General features: G+C 36.1%; 3 protein-coding genes and 1 long non-coding RNA gene across 5 annotated transcripts; 1 reads left to right on the plus strand and 3 right to left on the minus strand.

The window, feature by feature from the left end:
- Window positions 1–437: 437 nt before the first annotated feature.
- Window positions 438–1570, minus strand: LOC125469231 (protein ANTAGONIST OF LIKE HETEROCHROMATIN PROTEIN 1-like). The gene is made up of 3 exons (XM_048566322.1): window positions 1283–1570; window positions 981–1206; window positions 438–904 (listed from the first exon to the last, which is right to left on the minus strand). The coding sequence occupies exons 1-3, from the start codon at window positions 1568–1570 to the stop codon at window positions 438–440; spliced, it is 981 nt and encodes a 326-aa protein (XP_048422279.1).
- Window positions 1571–2227: 657 nt separating this feature from the next.
- Window positions 2228–2711, plus strand: LOC103931770. The gene is made up of 3 exons (XR_664881.2): window positions 2228–2286; window positions 2378–2442; window positions 2662–2711. It is a non-coding gene; the product is annotated as an uncharacterized LOC103931770 (long non-coding RNA).
- Window positions 2712–6637: 3926 nt separating this feature from the next.
- LOC103956816 (protein TPX2-like) lies at window positions 6638–9242 on the minus strand. Of its 2 annotated transcripts, XM_009368858.3 has the most exons (7): window positions 9163–9242; window positions 8955–9014; window positions 8044–8073; window positions 7705–7803; window positions 7533–7592; window positions 7323–7417; window positions 6638–7044 (listed from the first exon to the last, which is right to left on the minus strand). In XM_009368858.3, the coding sequence occupies exons 1-7, from the start codon at window positions 9193–9195 to the stop codon at window positions 6912–6914; spliced, it is 510 nt and encodes a 169-aa protein (XP_009367133.2). In that variant the 5' UTR covers window positions 9196–9242; the 3' UTR covers window positions 6638–6911. The 2 variants fall into 2 exon arrangements, with proteins under 2 accessions (XP_009367133.2, XP_048422338.1); XM_048566381.1 differs by lacking the exon at window positions 8044–8073 and having other exon boundaries at window positions 9163–9240.
- A 2448-nt stretch (window positions 9243–11690) lies between these two features.
- On the minus strand, window positions 11691–16495 carry LOC103956817. The gene is made up of 5 exons (XM_009368859.3): window positions 15797–16495; window positions 15636–15694; window positions 15390–15518; window positions 13247–13382; window positions 11691–12454 (listed from the first exon to the last, which is right to left on the minus strand). The coding sequence occupies exons 1-5, from the start codon at window positions 16493–16495 to the stop codon at window positions 12122–12124; spliced, it is 1356 nt and encodes a 451-aa protein (XP_009367134.2). The 3' UTR covers window positions 11691–12121.
- Between the last annotated feature and the right edge of the window lie 2436 nt (window positions 16496–18931).

An 18931-nucleotide genomic window follows, 5' to 3' on the forward strand; every position in this document is an offset into this window, starting at 1 on the left:
ACTGCCGGTCTCACACCTAACACCATCAGCAACCATCTCCTCGAGGATGGTAAGTAGTACATCCTCCTCATGATCAATCCAATTACGTGAGGTGGCCATATAATCTATCAAAGAAGCCATATATTACATAAGTAACACAAATAAACATAGATATAATGACAATGACTAAATTTATATCAGTTGTACTAATCAATTACCAAATCAAATAAGCCAAATCAAATGACAATGACTACACCCTAATTTTAAAATTTATTAAAATTTAGTAACACAAATAAACATATCAAACAAGCCATAACATCTAGATAACTCCCAATTACCATATTACAATAACAAACATCTCACTAGTCTTGATGTTACGAATTTTCAAGCCAATTACAACAACCACATTGAGTCCACATCTAAAAGACAATTACAACAACTACCATGTTAACCAATTTTCAAGCCCTCCTTCCTCTCCACTCATCATATATTTCTCTTGCAAGATCATCCCTCCGTTGAGTCCATATTTGGCTTGACTCGATGGTTTCAATGTAGGCTAATACTTCTGGTAAATCTTCCCCTATAGGTAATTCATCAAATGCAAGTCTTGCATTTTCTTCAGGATCAACTGTCATATACATTCTGATAAAATTATGAAGTAAACTACATGCGGTGATCATTCGTCCCTGAATCTTGATTGGATAGTGGGAAGGACTTCGTAAGATAGCCCAACGTCGTTTGAGGAGGCCAAAACATCTCTCAATGACATTCCTAGCACGTGAGTGTTTCATATTAAAATATTCTTCATGATTCCTAGGTGCACGGGAATTGTCTTCCCACTCTTGCAAATGGTATCTAGTGCCTCTATACGGTGCCAGAAAACCCTCACCATTCGTATATCCGGAATCAACCAAATAATATGTACCTATATTAGTTGATAATAAATTTTAGTTGTTGGCCAACAAAGGTAAGGAAAAATACTAGGTGCTTGTCTATCTCACCAGTTGGGACCTTGAGGCCATTAGCTCTAGTAACAGCGTCACCAAGAACTCTCGAATCAGTAGTTGATCCCTCCCAACCGGATAACACATATACGAATTTGAGGTCGTGTGTGCATACGCCTAACACATTAGTTGCTATATGACCTTTCCTTGTTCTATATCTTGGTCTATCGACATCAGGCACAGTGACCCCTATGTATGTTCCATCTAGCGCTCCTAAGCAACCCTAGACAAAAGAAAAACTTATATTAATTAGCAATTACAAATAATTATGTTATTAATGATTTTACTATGATTATTACCTTAAAGCATTTCCATCTCGATTCCGTGCAATCCTCTGGGATAGGGGTTGGTTTTGCAAACAACACATCTTGCAAACTGAGTAATGCACGCAATACTCTACGGACATATCGACTAATAGTTTCACCAGACCTAAAAAATCTAACTTGCATTGACCTATTTTTATTGTGGTGGACTAGTATGTTAGCACAAGTAGCTACTTGCTCCTCTATTGTAACATGACCATCATCTACCAATCCACCACGAATTTGTAGTAAATCACATAAAACTGCAAATGCATTCCTATCCATTCGTAGCTCCCACAAACAGTTAGTATCACTCAATCGCGTGATACGATTTATTTCCTCTCTCCTAACATGAAGTCTAACAAATGTCCTCTGCTCTAAACTAGCTATTTCCCGTTGTCTCCTTTGTTGTTGTCTATACCTCAACAATTGTGCATTCATAGTAAAGACTTGTGCCATTATAATCCAAACGTTCAAAAGAACAAAGAATTGAGTCTCATATTCATCCATACCTTCACATGCAAAAAAACAACACATGAATGAGTGGAGTATCAACATACGCTAAATTCATTTTAGATACTTGGACTTGGTAATAATGATAATATAATGTATAATAAAAAGCAAGGCCCAACAAACTATACAACGCAAAATAGTTCACTTGGAGGGTTTGGTTTAGACTAATGAAGTAAGTCATTGAAATTAAAAGGAAGTAATAATATATAATGTTTATGGACGTTGCTTTCTTAGCCTGAAACCATTGAGCCATATGATCATAGATATCACTCTCACAAATCCAAAATAACATAGATATCACTCTTCTAATTTTATCACGACTACCTCAAATCTTATGAATCAAGCATAACCATCACAGCAAGTCAAATGAAAAAAAACAGCTGTGGATTTAAATAAAATTGCTAGCACAAAAATCAGCAAGAAAACATGCATCTGGCAACCTGACAATGTTGGAAACTGGTGAACCTGTGTACTCCCCTGTGACCCAGGTATGTTTTAATAGCTTGTCTTTCAAGGAAAACTGTTTTAACTTGCCACGTTATTTGAGATTATATCATATATGCACATTATTATATGTAGGAAGTACCTTTGCTTACTGAAGATCTTATCAAAGAAAATGAGGAGTTTGTGCTTCGAACAGGAAGGTCTGTATTTGAGTTAATTCTTAGTCACATTGTGTTTTCAAGTAACTTTTGGCATTTTGCTTAAAGTGACTTGTTTATTTTCCTAGTTCTCTGTACATATACATTTTTTTATTTTTAGAAGAACTGTACGTATACATATTAATCGCCATAAACTTGCATGCTATTATCCTTATTAATCTAGGTATATTTTTTGACAATTTGCCTTATCTTTATGGTCAGCGTTGGTGCTGGATGTTTTCAACTCCTCTCTGACATGCAGGCTTTCAAGGTTTTCACTAATGAGAACTTATTTTATAGATTCACTGAATGGTGTGTGTTGACTGTTCAAGTTAACTAAGTTCTGATCATATGCAGGTTGCAAAAAATGGTCCCAAATCACCAAAACAAAACAAAAAAAAAAGTAAAATTTAGTTGCAAAGAAAACAAATAATACATTTATATACCTTTAGCACATAGAGTTCCAAGAATCAGAATCGAAAATCCAAAAATCTGAAAGGGACAGTTTCCTGAATCTGGAAAACAAAATGCATCAGACATGCACAATAACGATCCAACAAAAAAAAAAAAGATCCAAACCATATAAGCTGATAAACATGCAAAACTCACAGATAAATAACGATCTTGGGCTGATTTAGAATCACGATTCGTAATATTAGTCTTCAGACCTGTAAGCGACCAACAATCTGTCAGAGCAATACCATTTCGTTTTTCCAATAATCCACATGAGATCAAACCCAAACATGTCAAAAAAATCCATTTTAATCCAAACTGCACTCACACAGTTTATATCACCAAGAACTGCACTCACACAGTTTAATCAAAATCTATTTTAATCCAAACTGCACTCACACAGTTTATATCACCAAGAACTGCACTCACACAGTTTAATCAAAATCCATTTTAATCCAAACTGCACTCACACAGTTTATATCCAAACTGCACTCACACAGTTTATATCCAAACTGCACTCAAACATTTTCGAATAATTTTCAAACACATGCTGACTATAATACAAACAAGTGGGACGGTCATGAATAAATCTTGCAAACTTTCTGATAGAGCTATTCTCAATTGCCACAGACTGGAGAGCAAGTGATGAACATGGCACACGGTGCTATGGACAGCGTGAAGAACACACTTGGAATGAATGAAAAGAAATGAAGAAGATATATACCAGCAGCAGCCACATCTTCCTATTACGATTTGTGAAGATGTGTGGTATCAACTAATTAGCATCTACATACGTACTTTGATGGATATAGGATTTTGTTAATTAGGAGCATTTCTTGCTCTTAATTCCTTATCGTTAGGGAGACTCAAGTTAATTTGTCTGTTAGTGTCAGACTGAGAAGTCTTTGAAAGGAAGCTCATGTCATCAGTTGGAATAAACTCTACATATATATTCTTTAGTTTGTTTTCCATTTTTCTTCCACATTACAGCAATCAATGTAATAAAAGCTTAACAAGTACTGCAATATGCCATGCAATGCAAACAAATTGTTTTCTTTAATTACCTTTGTTAACTCCATAATATATCTTCTGTTAGTAATCCTATAACACCACCAGGGAGTTAATTTCAGTATTCAGTGCTCGACGCTGACACCCAAATCGTTCAAAATTCTTGTCCAAGTGAACTACTACTAGCTCCCTATCAATTCATCTAAACTTCTTCCTAATTAGTTGCTCAACGTTGATACCTCAAACTCCTCTTCCTTCATTAACAAGTTGCTTTTATTGTTCTTTCTACCTAGGCTTAGGGTTAATTTCCTGTGATCCCCAAGTTAAAATCAACAGAGGACCAAACCAAAATTCAGTCCAGCAAAATATATATTAGGAAGCAAATCAAGCTGATCTGAACTCCAAATTGACCTTTTTGCATTAATCTTGACAAGAACTGCACTCACACAGTTTATATCACCAAGAACTGCACTCACACAGTTTAATCAAAATCCATTTTAATCCAAACTGCACTCACACAGTTTATATCCAAACTGCAAAACTATAAAAAACCACATGCAAATAATTTTAAAACAACTGCACTCACACAGTTTATATCACCAAGAACATATAAAAAAAAAAAAATTTAAATCACAATCTAAACTAATGTTTCCTCTCCTCCTGTCCGTGTTTGTAACCCCCTGCAACATAAAACCCAGAAAAACAAACCTTCACACAACCTCAACAACTCCTCTCATAAAAAACTACGAATCCATTTAAATCCAATAATTACCAATCCATATTTATTGTAAACAGAAATAGTTTACAAATGAAATCAGACACTTATTAATACTGTAACTGACAAACAAATCTTGATTTTGTGATCACCAATTCAAACATTCAAGTTACCCAAAAATACAGAGAGGAGAGAGAGAGAGATACCTGAGGACCACCAAGTTCGCAGAGCTGCTACACGGAAGAGGACGAGGAGGAAGGTTGCGAGGCTGCACAGCACAGAAGAAGATGAGCAGGAAGGTTGCGAAGGGGAAAGGGATGCAGAGGTGAAGAGAAACGGCTGAGAAGAAAAGAAATAGTTTTTAGGGTTTGTTAACTGATTTTGAAGTTGTAAATTTTGAAAAAGACCAGGGGCATTTTTGTCTAAAAATATTGGAAATTTCTGTCCCACAGACGTGGAACAACCCGTTCCAGGGGGGGAGGTGGAACAAAAAATCATCCAAAACTTGTTCCGTGGAACAGCGCATTCCACTCATTTTAGGCGTACCAAACGTGGGACGGAACGCTTCGTCCCACTCTGTTCCGTCCCGTCCAGCGTACCAAATGACACCATATTTCCCACAGTGCACATGACCCATAGGCCACGAGCACAATCGCCGGAAAGTTTACCAAACGGTCATCACAAAATGTTTTGGTCAACCAAAATTTATTCTGCCAATCGCCGTGCGTAATTAGACATTTTTCATTTCGATTACAGGCATCAACGGTGGCATATGTCACACATGTTGATAAAAGATAAAAATAACATTAATTTGGAGATTTGAACTCATGACCTCACAAGTAAAGCCGCTGTTGGAGTCAAGTACAAGGCTCATAGGCTCATCAATGTTATAGCATAGGGAGAGTTTTGGTTCTTTAAGTTTAAAAGTATTAATCTTTTAGGCTATTTTATGATTTTTAATTGTCACATTATACTTAGCAAATGAAAATTTTAAATCTTAAGGCTACTTTTAAGGAAAATAGCAGCTAATAAATGTTAAATAAACTCATTACTTTAACCAATATATTATGAATAGTAATAAATTGAAACTTCCATACCACATGGTTCCTTACTTTGTATAAATTTCTTACTTTAAATTATTACTTTTAGATTTACTATTAAAAATTTAATTTCGTAGTAATAATTTTAGCTTTGTAATTCTTGACTACGCCATTGAGAGTGAAACAATATCAACTTAACAACATTAATTTTACGTATATTATTACATTTTATAATATTTATATCATCCTTCGTTAATCTTAATGAAGGTAATACATATTACAAGTGGTTTTTTGGTGTAGTGATACAAGTTGTTACTTTTCACTTTGAGATTTGGATCAAACTCCATTGAAGACATTTTTTATATCATTTTTTCTGCAAAATGAAGTGGCTGATCGCCGGAAAAGTTGGTCAGCCAGCTAGTCACCAGTCACTAGAAAAGTTGGTAGGGATTGTGTGACAATCAAGTAACTATTTTGAATTATAGTGTAATTTTGGTTGACTTTTATCCATAGTAATTAAGTAAACTAAAAATATAGTATAATTTTGGTTGACTTTTTCACTAGAAAAATTTCTTAACAATGGTATTTGAACTAAAAACCACATAAAAATAATTGAACTGATTTAAAATTAGAATAAAATAAAATTCTTCCATATTTTCTTCCACCTTTCGCTTTCATGTTGTGCATAGCATGTATCCGATTGCTAGTGTTGTCCAGCAAAACACACAAGTCGGTTCGGCTACACCCCAGATAGCTTGTAGCAGGTCTGCCCCTAACTCATATCCATCGATTCCAATTGTGTTTTCTTTTTCACTTTCAGAAAACACGTCCTCTAGCTAGAAAAAGCCTTGAGATTTCAAGTTCATTGATCTGTCTCTTTAACATTCCATATCAACCATCTTTTGCATCCATGTTAATTTTATCATGTCAATTAATTAAGCCACAATTTTTTGTTGTTATATATAAACCATGCGCCACGGACTCAAGAATGTGCCACAGTGAGTGTGACAAAATAGATTAGGATAGAAAAGCAAAGGAAATGCAGTGTCTTTATTCTCTAAACTGTGGAGAATCGTCACTAGCAATTCCCCCTTGAGGGTCAACTAAATTACAACTATCCAACTTTGGGATTTTAGTAACTACGCAAGAAAATTAAGGATCTGAATGAAAAAAGGCTTTTCTCGCAGTATGCATGAAGCACCACATTGGGATTATGTTTTAAGGAATAATCTGTTGGTGGTACTTATTGAAATGGTCTACTTGATGGGATTCATAGCTTGAGTTGTGGGTTGGAAATTGTAGAGTTCACTGCCAGAGTTGCAGCTGAAGCCCTTGCTGCTCATCATTCGGAAACTTGGTTCTCTAGGAATTGTTAAAGGCCTGCTCGATCTGCAATGCAAGAAGATCAAAAGAAGAAGAAGAAAACAGCACAGGAATATGGTAAATTTTCAGTATATTCAGAACTCTATTACGTAATGTCACAATTTTGTTTAAATTATAGCATGTATTTACTTTTTATTATTATCACTATATACCTTAAAAATATGAGATATTAATTATGTTCTACACCTATATTATAACATACTAAAAGTATCCCAACTACACACAAAATTACGGTTGGCTGGAGCAAAATGCTTGCACTGAGAGGATTAATAAATTGTTTTTACCTTTGCGGAATGAAAGGTCTATCGAAAAATGGCATCAATTGAGCCCTTGGAACCATCTCTTTTCTCAGTAAGCGAATCTCTTCCTCTGCTATCATCTGCTCAATTAATTTATTACAGCACTCTTCCATCAGAATCATGTTTTTGCTTCTCAAATATTTTTATATGTATGCATGTATATGTGTGTGTGTGTGTGTGTGTGTGTGCCTCTACCTTCTGCAACATCTCTTCTTGTTTTCTCTGCTGCTCCAAGATACTCAGCTTGGTCGCAACCTGTTATTTGTATATCCATTAATTGATAAAACTGAAAATAAAGAGTTCCGATAAAGGCTAAATTAAAGAGTTACGGTCAATATTTTCACGAAAAGGAAAACTGACGACTCACCATGTAGTTGAACATTGCTCGTTTGGTTGCTCTTTGTTGAGTGTGAAGTTTCACTTCTTGAGCTTTGGTATTTTCCATTGTAGGAGACTTCTGACAAGACTAGTTATTATATATATAAACAAGGTTCAGTAGTTAACATGAAAGAGGGGCACAAGAGAGTGAGATTGACTAAAATTCTCATGCTTCTTGTATGATATGTATCAGGCTAATTAAGGAGGATTAAGATTTTTTTTTATTTAATAAAAAAGTCCAAATAATTCAACAGTCTAAAATTCATGTGCTTACCATGCTCCAGTCCATAGTAGTAAGATTACACAACCTGATAAGTTAATTATTTACCTTTGATTTGTCCTTGAATTCATCTTTTGGCTGTAAATTAAGAAAAATATGATTTTAGTTGCAGTGCTGTGGTAAATTATAAGTGATGCAAGAATCCACGAAAGCATAAATTTTACTGAAAACAGATGTAGCTTATGCTTACTAGTAAATTAAGATAAAGTGTATATCACCCATTTCTGTTGAGGATGTGACCTTGTGGGATCTTAACCATACAAGGAAAGCATTTTCCATCTTCATGCCACTTCACTCGAATAATTAGATTTAACATCATTAAGAAAGTACTTTTTTAGCTAATACACTCTCATTTGCGACTTAATAATTAATTTCCATAAAAGGATATAATTCTCTAGACCTGATCTGTACGGTGTACCTCTGCCTTAACCTTTCTAAGAAAGGACACAAAGTATGGCAAAGTGATATATTGTCTGAAATCACCTTTATGACGTCATGATACAATACACATTTTTATAAAATAAAGGATGATGTTTTTCACACACTCTTTTTAAATATTCACACATAGCTCTCAAATTTTTATTATTAGATTGAATAAATTGGAAAAAATAAAAAAAACATAAATTAATAAAAGGTGTGTGAGAGTTAAAAAGATGTGTGTGGATAACACCGCCCAAAATAAATTAAGAAACATAATAAAGAGCTATAAATCAAGTGGTAGAACTTTATGAACAAGTCCCAGTACTGTAAATATACAGAGATGTTCATCACCTTAATCGAACCAAGGTATGTTCATCACCTCTCTAGAATAATTGCAACAATATATAGCCGCTTGACACTTGATTAACCCCATTAACTACACTAATAATATGTTGACATGCTAACTTGGCAGCGAATATATATATATAAATATATATATGGTTTTCCAATATTGAGGTGGTATATGTGTCTGATCTCACCATTCCTTCAGAATTTGTGCTCCATAAACCCGTTGTGAACTGTGAAGCACTCTTCACAAACTTCATTGGAAAAAAGAGAAGGCCAAGTTAAGAAATAAGAAAGATATATAAGACACTTTCAAGCTATCATTACACTCATCAGCATCGAAATTAAAGAAGAACAAATTAATTTAACAAGTCAATTACGTAATTAAGAACCATGCACGACCTTAAGAGTAGATTTGGAGTGTGTCTTCTCCATAAATATAAATATATGATATGAAATTATAGCTCTCAAATGAATAAATTGTGGGTGCTAATTGCTCCAAGTGAGATGAGTATATATAAGGGTTGGATAGAATATTGGTTGGAGATTGGTACCTGTCGTGAGTGCTTTGTTTCGGTTGCTACATCAAGATTTTGCATGTTTTATCATCAGTCTCAGGTACCAAACTTTCTGATTAAATCTCCCTCTCATACAAATTATTGTCAAACCCTATAATAAGTTTAAGTTCCTTCAAATCTCCTCCTGGTTAATTTTAACTAAACGTATATAAATCCAAAAAGTCTGCTCTCGCTCACATCATTATATGCTAAAACTAAAAGGTTTAAATTAATTCTCAGGTGAATATTCATAATTAGAAATCGATTATTTGATGTTATTATATATGAAGTCTATGAGTAACGAGTACTACTGCTTCAAGGGTGGCCAAGTAGTCAGTTTGGGTTTAGGCATGCTGTAAAACCTCATTCTTTATCAGTGCCAGTTGTATTGTCTAAGCTAGTGCAGCTACAGCTTAATCTTATTCTCAAGGTTTGAGATAATTAGTTAGCAGTAGAGAGACGAACCTGATATTAATTATATAGGACTCAGTGATTGAAAACTCATATACTACATGTCTACTGTTGAGAATGGGTCCGCATTCTAATTAGTTAGTAGTAGAGAGACAAACCTGATATTAACGTTCATCTATTTATTTCATCGTAATTTGATATTTAAATGAGATTTTCAATTTGAGTGAATTTTCTCAAAGATGATCTTTGATTGATATACACATAATGAGATCCTCCTATTATAGCCCCGTTTTATATTTACTAAAATGTTATATGCATTTATAAATTTTAAAATTTTTTCTAGTCATTATTTTTTCTCTAGCCGAAAGTTGTAGTTTTGGGTGTTAATGTTTTTGGTTAGATTCTTGATTTTATTGTAGTTTCATTTTTCTAATCATAGTTTTTTTACATGTTGCTTACATCATGTGATCAAAATGTATTTTCATTAATTACATCATGTGATCATGTGATCAAAATGTATTTTCATTAATCATAGTTTTTTTACATGTTGCTTACATCACTGATGGTTAATTTGTAATTATAATTTTCTTTTTGGTTAGATTATGATGAATATCTAAATCGTGTTGTCGTATTTACTGTCCACTGCTCAAACCAACTAGTTAAAAAGTTAATACCCAGGACAACCCTCGTTTAATAATAACTAGTGTATAATATATAGGTCATATATAATTATGTAAGACGTTGGTAAATTTCTCCAGTTGACTAATCGCTCAGTTGCACCGTTTGCATGCACAGTTGTAACCGTTCCACAGTAACAAAATCAAGAGTCAGTGCAGTGTTGCTTTATGCGACTGTTTTCTCAAAAAGCAAAAGCACTTACATGGCCAGAAGGTTGTTAACATGTTCAGGTATTTCTTGTCACAGCCGTTAACCAACAAAAGACAGAAGGCCTAATCTGATTGCATTAGTACGTTAAACCCCAATTAGAGCTTTTCAATTATCAGCAGTGAGTGGTTAAGTAACATGTCATTAAGTTAGTTAGGTCATGGATCCATCCATCCATCCATCAATCCACCAAATTTATACCACGAATCCCATCCATGCTTAAAGTTTAAGTTTAGAGTTTCCATGATTAATTAGCTTCTTACATACTACTACTTATGGACCCAAATATTGGCAACATGTCCAACGTTTATTTACCTCATCTGACTGAAGATGAATTAATTCTTTAATTAATCATCACGCTGAAATTGTCTTGAAAAATGAAGAAGGATGGATACCTACAAAAAATGCTCTAAACATTCAAATTAGCATTGCAGTTACGTACCAAAATATACTGTGAAAAGCACAAGATCGCCTATTTTGCCGATCCTTCTTTTACCTTAATTGAAGTACTACTGATCAACCGACCAAACCAATCCATTTTTTTATCCTTCTCAATCTCATCCTTGCATCCAATGCCACTCGTTTAGTGTTATTTTTTGTTATTAATAATAGGGGACTACGTGATATTAGCTCATCAGGTAAGACGATGTATATATGTGGAAGTTGAAGTTGTTAAGGGCAACTCACTACTAATCATACCGATGTTGTTTCCAAGCTTGCATATTATCTCATACACAACACGATGGATGTGAGATTTAATCACAAAAGACATTGGTGTAAGTATTTATTTAATGTCTTCAATACTTGAATGTATCCTTGATTTTAGTATGGTTTGTGAACTTCACACTATCGGTTTGCACTCCTCTTGTTTTTGTCCCTCGATTCTCCTTTGGTCCCAGAAAAAAAAATGGGAAGGGTGAATGAGGAGAAATTAGAAGTGCAATATCATCTCCTCAAATATATCTTCGGCTTTTGATTGTTGGATTCACAAAAGTACAAAAAGGAAAGTTGATGCTTGGTTGCAAGTTGAAGAGCTTAATATCGAAACATAGATGGAACTCGAAGAACAGATAGGAGTTTGAGGAACTGAATTTCAGTATTCTTTTGTATTGACAATTCTCTCCCATGGGTAATGGACCCGTAATTATATGTAATGCACAACTCTTTTACCTATAAAATGTACAAATTCCAACCTATTGTAAAGTGGGTGCGAAACGAATCATGAACTATTCACAAGTACCTAAACCTCAAGGAGATGAGTCAAGGGTCCGCTAGTGTCCACTCCTAAGTCCAGCAATTCACCGATAGTGTCCCGATTAACCACCTAAGCCCAATAACTTCGGTGGTATTAAGACGAATGGCACTTAACTGTAAGGCCTTTATCTTAAAAGATCTTGGTGTAATTAGGAGTGGACCACCTATTTTTAAACCTTATATTACTGTTGGCTTGAATCTTCATCTCCTTCTTACCTTGTATCGAGCAAACTTTACACCAACAAAGAATGTTGCTATTCTGGGGGATTTGAATCTCGTGTTAGCAGTACATCCCCAGAATCTTTCTTGAAAAGCTTTTCAACCAAATCATCCCACCTTGCCCTTCCACCAGTGGACTTCAACTTTGTATCTGCAGCGTCTTCGCTCTGATTTTCGATCTCTGGAGCCTCCTCTGGTTTTTGGTCTTCAGGAGCTTCCTCGTTGGATGTTACAGCATGAGGCACATTCAAACTGACAGCTCTTTCCAATGCATCTTTGTGTTCTTTTTCAATGGTCTGCAACCTCTCAAGTTTTTGTATTTTTGGAGCAGTTGTTACGGTCTCAGAACTACTTTCTTCCTTCATTCGCTGAAGAGTAATTACATCACTGATCAGTGGTTATTCAACATATAAAAGATAAGCACTTACAATTCAATAGCAAACAACAAAACTCCGAAATCATTATTTTACTTTAAATTACGGTTCACATATACTAATATGCTTCGCAAAACGGATCCAGAATTAGCAATCGTAAACAACCGTAAATAACACATTGTGGTAATCAAACTAATTCACACATGATTGGCCCTTGAAGAATGTCCGCTAATGCGGTGGTTTTTTTTTTTGCCGGGGGGGGGGGGGGGCGGCGCGGGGTGAGAAAGGGAGAGCTTTGAGCAGTTGATTTGCTTAGTAGATGAAGGAACAATACCAAATGGAATCGAATTGTCAATATGGTACAGTGAAGACAAGCCCTTTTCCTTTTGATCTTGTCCCTCCTGTTACCTCTGCTCAAACTAAGAAAAAGAGATCAAGGACTCGTTTGTGCTTACACCACCTTAACCCCCTTTTCCCTTTACTTCTTTCCCCTTTCCAACAACCAAAGATAACTTAAGACACAAGTTACATAGGGGCATTAAGACCCTTCTGATAGTTTATGAACACAGCCAAGCAATCATGCTAGTTTTGGGATTTAAGCAGGAGAATAAACACAACGCTGATATTCTTTGCATTCCCGTGGAAACTGAAGAATTGTCATTGAGCTAAAAACATATTTAATTTAGTTTAAAATAAGAAAAATAAAATGTATGAAATGATAACCATGGGAGTCTCAAAAGGAAATGAAATGATAATGATTATGGTTGTAAGTTAAGTTCCACTTACTAATAAAGCCTTCTCTGCTTCCCTTTCTATCCAGATAATTCCATGATCAGATGTGGCATTACATGACAAGACAATATGTTCAAATCTCCCATCAACTGGAATGGCAGTTCGGACCTCTGGAGGAAACCTCCCACATCTGTTATACCAAGCAATGAGGAATTCAATCATCGCATGAACACAACAGTTTAGGTTCCAACATAACACTAAGTCTTCTAGAAAGTGAAACTTTATACTAGTTCAACAGACAAAAACCCGAACAGAGTGTCTTCTAGAAAGTGAAACTTTATACTAGTTCAACAGACAAAAACCCGCACAGAGAAGCCCATCAAAACAAACAGATTTGATCCAATTTTAAAACTTCGCAAACTGGCAGCAGGAAAATTTTACTTGATGCAACAGTAAGGTATAAATAAACTTCCAGCTGCATAGCTGAATGCTTATAATGGATTTCTTTAAAAATGTAAGCATTGTTGTAGATACGCCAACAGTTTATCACAATCAGTAGACCATAGCCTAACATAAAAAAAGATGTATTTACAAGAGATACTCCTACACATAATGCCTAACTAACAGAGAACTTCAAAAATGGAAATATTTTTTGGGAATTGTTATTGGCACTCCAAACTTTCTATATTTCGAAAGAAAAATACACTTGTGAGGAGTGTAGAATGAGATTTTTGGAGTGCCAATAACACTTCCCTATTTTTTATATCCAATTTTTTTGCGGCGCTATGACCAATGAATGTACAATTATAGGCATTGTTATTCCCTTTCGTCTTCCTTATTTCCTGCAGGATACAAAGAAGGGGTTTGCATCATTTCAAAGCTAACAGGGCAGCATTCTAAAGTATTGTTGTAAACCCCAATTAATTTTTTTTCTATTCCAAATTGCATCATACCCTGGTAAAAATCTAGTGAAACACATTAGACAAGATTCAAACTTTTTCCAAAGAAAATGAAGGCAAAAGTTACAACTGGTGTGCGTTTCGATGAGGGATTTTTAAGTCCCATGGAACTCAGGCTAAATTAGTTAGGAAAGGACCATAAAAGTTATGTTGAGGGACTTTCAAAAGGACTAGATGCTAATTTAAAGTTCCATGGAACTTAAGCTAACTAAGCTAGGAATACAACAAAAAAATTATGTGGATGGACTTTGAATATGACTGTATGCTGTAACTTTGAGAGAACTTTCATGTGACACCTTTCAAGGTCATTTTGAAAGTCCCTTGCTTAGTGTCTTTGTAGTGCATTTGTAGTGTTTTACAGTAGCTTTGTAATGTTTGACAGTTTGAGTAGTTCATTGGTCGGCTTAGTGCTTTTTAAAAAATACATTTTAAAGTTCTTTGGGCTTTGAAAGTCTCTCATCCAAACGAGCATAAATTTTTTCATGTTACAAGTTAGAGTATCTCCAATGTGCTCCCTAAATGAGCTCCATAGCTAAAATTTAGGGAGGAGTTAAAAAAAAAAAAAAAAAAGCCTTCAACCATACTCCCTGTGCCAATGGTGCTCTACCGCAGTGGCGGACATCAATGATGCCTATGCAACCTAGTGCGGGTTTGATCCCCACCGAACCCAAACACCGGCCCCCCCCCCCTGCGGGGTGCCCTAACAACTACCAATTGAACCCACTAACGCTATCATTTGTCAATAAAAAATCATACTCCCTGCCCACCTCCTGAGGTAGGGATTCTTCTATGAGCTCTCTAGGGAGACAGGAGATTCTAGTGGGTAGGAACCTATAATGTTCTCATCAGATGTACATAGTACTTTCACACGAAAAGCCACTAAGAATCCATTTCCTAGGCAGAACCTAAAGAGTGATTGCCTCCCGCTACTGGAGTATATGAATCACAAAGCGAAACAATTTCTAGGGATGGTACAACAATTGCCAAGGACACCAATTTCACATTACTATCACAAATTCAAAATCCAAAGCACTGGATTCGTGTGGATGTGAAAATTAATGATATGACGTAAAAGTGCAAGAGCTGTAAATAAGGCAAGTTGCATTCATTCAGGAATTCATTACACTTGACTCCGTAAGTACCGAATGGCATCTTTCATTGTCAATGGAAATTCGACCACACTTTTAAGATCCACAAACATAAAATGAGAAGATTGATGTAAGGATCATGGGGGTTACCTGCAAAATTTGCGCTCTACAATATGATACATCCGCCCGGGTGCGTAAAGCCTTCTGGGATCCCTAAGCTTCCTACCTTCTGGTATGAAAGTATCCCTCAAACAAACGAAAAACAACAAGCAGGGCAAGCTGTCCAAAACCCCCAAAAGTCTTAGTAATTCACTCCATTATAAAATCTACAATCCCAAGTAAATTTGTCTTCTTTTTCGTGATATAATAAAATTAATGGTTTCAAAGAAAACCAACCAAAAGATTGACTTGAAAATGTCTTCCAAGGGGGTTGCAGTTCTTGGCAAGAAATCATCCTACGAACACAATCACCAATCCACAAGTCACGAAAACAGTTCGAAACCAAACAAACACATGCAAGAAACACAAATGACAATATTAAACTCAGCCAAACCCACCTGCAGAACCACCGAGTATATAACATCGGCATACTTGACGGCCAAATTTAACGACATACAACGCGCCGGAGCAAGCGCGTAGCACCTCACCTTGCTCCGGGGGACCCCGCCAAACCAGTCCCGGTGGTTGACAACAATCACAGTCAGCAGCGCCGCCACACCAGACCCCAAAGAGTGACCCGCAAACACCATATCGTAATTGGATCCGTTTTCGAGCCAGAGCCGCTTCAATGTCTCGCCCTCTTCGTTGAGCAGCCAAATCGCCGACTTCAAGAGGCCGTGGTGGACGTAGCCTCCGTCGAACATCTGCTTTCCGAGCTCGTTATCGAGCAAGAGTTTGTAGTCGCTCTCTTTGACCAAATTGAGGCCGCGAATAGCGAGGACGAGCTCCTTGTGATCGTGGTCGACGTAGATGAGGTAGGGCGGCGCATGTCCAAGGGTTTGTTCGTAAGTGACGCGCTTGACGACCCAGTCGGGGTTGGGGCGGAATCCGACGGTGGGGATGAAGTGGGGGTTGTGAAGATCGGGCTCGTAGACGGCGAGGATTAGGCGGCAGATGCGGGGGACGGGGTCGAACTCGTCGGGGGTGGCGGAGGACCAGGTGGCGCTGTCGTTGGAGCCGATGTAGGTGCAGCGCCGCCACACCCAGCGCATACAGCCCAACACGACCACGCACTCCACGCCACACGCCACCGACATTGCCGTTTGGTTATTTGGTGGGATTTTAAGGATTGAAAATTCTGAGGAAATGGGGTTTTGTTTTTGTTAAATTTGTGAGATGCTCATGGTTTTGGACGGCGGAGCTTCACGCGGGAGAGACGGTCAGACACTGAAAAGATGAGTGCTTGTCTTAGTCTTGAGGCTATCGGTAACATGGGATTTTATTTGCCTTTTTTAACTTCTTCTTTTTTATTATTTTTATTATTATTTTAAAGGGTTTTACAAGCAAACTAATTACATTTGACCCAAAAAAAGCCGTGATTTACATTTAGCATATTTTACGACCTAAGAAGGGTAATGTAAAGGGCACATCATGCGCATGCAAGAAGTATTTTTTCATCTTGGGAGCTATGTGCCCCTTGAAATGTGTTGTTTTATTTATTTCTTTATTTCTTAAATGTTTCTTTTATAAATATTTGGCTTAATTATCGTAGTATGATATAATTGTGAATATTTTTTTTTTCTTAATCCCGTACGTTTGCGTGTACTTGGGCTTGGCATGAGGGGTTTGCATGTGACTTTTTTGGATCTCAACACTCGAATTTGTAACGAAAAACACTCCTCAAAATCCATCTTGGGAGATATGTTCATATGAAAATATTTGTTTTGATCATTTGTCAAGGGTAAACAGTGGTGCAGCAAGATCATGGTGTTCCACCATCCTTGGCTAACAAAGATCATCCTAAATGGTTGAAATCCGCCCTTGTCTAAATGGCATGAAAAACTAAATTATTCTTTTTGCACCGGTTCATTGTACAAAAACTAAAGTTTATAAATAGCCCACCATCCCACATTTTTTTTGCTTGCTGTTTACTTAAAAGTTGCTTAATAAGCTCCAAAATTAATCTAATTTAGTAAGGCAAAGTAAAAGCCAAAACCAAAATGAAATAGTAAAATCAGTACATAATATATGTCCAAAAAAGCAAATAGATGCTTGTAATTTAATTGTTTATCTGTAAATGACATTGAAAGCATTACTTATATGGAACAAAGCAATAAATGAATAAATCGCTAACAGTTAGGTATATAAGAGCCAGAAGCCTTTCCCTACGTACAAAAAATATGACCACGCGAAAATTAATCCACAAATACTTAATGTTAGCCTCTTCAATCAAATTCTACTACACCCAAGACTAATCCAATCCTAATCAGCCAACATGACTTGAAAATTTGCTGGCTTTCTTTATCGTCATGTATGGCAAGTAGACAGCAAGCGAATGCACAAATCCCAAGTTTGTCTATGAAGAGTAAATCTAATTATATTAGTGTCTATAATTGATTTCTTCTGTGTAATACTAATCGATAGGGCCTCATTGGTAAGTGCTACAAGATCTTGTACATTGGAACCCATGGTTATGGACTCGAATCCATCAGTATGGAACATTTTCTTTTTCAAGTGAAATCCCCTAGTATATGAAAGAGTGAAAAAGTGCTTTCGTTGTTGTGGAATAAGAAGCCTTCATATCTTAATGCATGTATTTAATTTATTCGAAGCTATTAGAGCAACCTGGAATGTGTAGCCACTGGTATTCTCCATGTGTATCACTCCCGAAACACATTAAAGGCTTTGGCAAGTAAGCAAACTGCAACCTCGGTACAATGACAAACAGAACTTCAATTACACAATGCCAAACCGTCCAAAACTTTACTCAGTAAGAGAACAATTAAAACATATCATATTCTAATAAAAAAATTCTAAGGCCACATACACATTGAATCATGCATCTTTAGCAAAAACTTAAAAAAAACAAGAATAAAAATCAGATTGCAAAACTGTCTATGTAAAATCTTAAAGTCATTGTAAAAGAATATACTGTAATTGAACGAAGAGCATAAAACTCAACAAGTTGTTTCAAATCACGAAGTCTGAAATGCAATGAAAATTCATTTGCAGCGAACAACATACACATATTTCATTCGACACAGAAGTATACAAAAACCAACCTACCTGTGAAACTCCTATGTATCAATAAACTTCAACGCAAGCTGCAACACAAAAAATCATGTAACTTTGTAATGAGTTGCTGAAAAATTTTAAAAATTAAAACCGTATGCCTAAACCACCCAATAATGGTTTCGTTTGATTTCAGGTGAAACTGAATCAAACCGAATCACTCACCCTTATATTCACATTACGTTGTTAATCTTAATCCTTTCAGAACCCAAACCAGAAATAGGAAAAAAAATGTTCCAGTAGACATTGCCAATGAACATCACCAGAGCAACGTTGTGAGATATGTCCACCGAAAACAGCTAATAAGCAATATGGTATGGCTAGTGACATCCAAATATAAAAATCCCTATATATTTTTTGGTGTTTGGAGAGTGAGGAAGGTAAGGGAGGCGCACCATTGTTGTTGCTGGACCTTCCTGAACTCTGTAAGGACAGGGTGCATATTCTCGAAGGCCTTATAC

This window comes from the organism of the source record quoted next, unplaced genomic scaffold (assembly GCF_019419815.1).
Source record: "Pyrus x bretschneideri cultivar Hongxiangsu unplaced genomic scaffold, Pyrus_bretschneideri_v1 Contig41, whole genome shotgun sequence".
NCBI lineage: Eukaryota > Viridiplantae > Streptophyta > Magnoliopsida > Rosales > Rosaceae > Pyrus > Pyrus x bretschneideri.

Coding starts and splice junctions, on each gene's coding strand:
- LOC125469231 (XM_048566322.1), bottom strand. CDS start 1,570: ATGGATAGGAATGCATTTGCAGTTTTATGTGATTTACTACAAATTCGT. Junction 1,207..1,282: donor CGAGATGGAAATGCTTTAAG/GTAATAATCATA, acceptor TCTTTTGTCTAG/GGTTGCTTAGGAGCGCTAGA. Junction 905..980: donor TGGCCTCAAGGTCCCAACTG/GTGAGATAGACA, acceptor CAACTAATATAG/GTACATATTATTTGGTTGAT.
- LOC103956817 (XM_009368859.3), bottom strand. CDS start 16,495: ATGTCGGTGGCGTGTGGCGTGGAGTGCGTGGTCGTGTTGGGCTGTATG. Junction 15,519..15,635: donor ATTTTCAAGTCAATCTTTTG/GTTGGTTTTCTT, acceptor GGTTTTGGACAG/CTTGCCCTGCTTGTTGTTTT. Junction 12,455..13,246: donor AAGCAGAGAAGGCTTTATTA/GTAAGTGGAACT, acceptor ATTACTCTTCAG/CGAATGAAGGAAGAAAGTAG.
- LOC103956816 (XM_009368858.3), bottom strand. CDS start 9,195: ATGGAGAAGACACACTCCAAATCTACTCTTAAG. Junction 9,015..9,162: donor ACTCCAAATCTACTCTTAAG/GTCGTGCATGGT, acceptor TTTCCAATGAAG/TTTGTGAAGAGTGCTTCACA. Junction 7,045..7,322: donor AGACCTTTCATTCCGCAAAG/GTAAAAACAATT, acceptor CTTGCATTGCAG/ATCGAGCAGGCCTTTAACAA.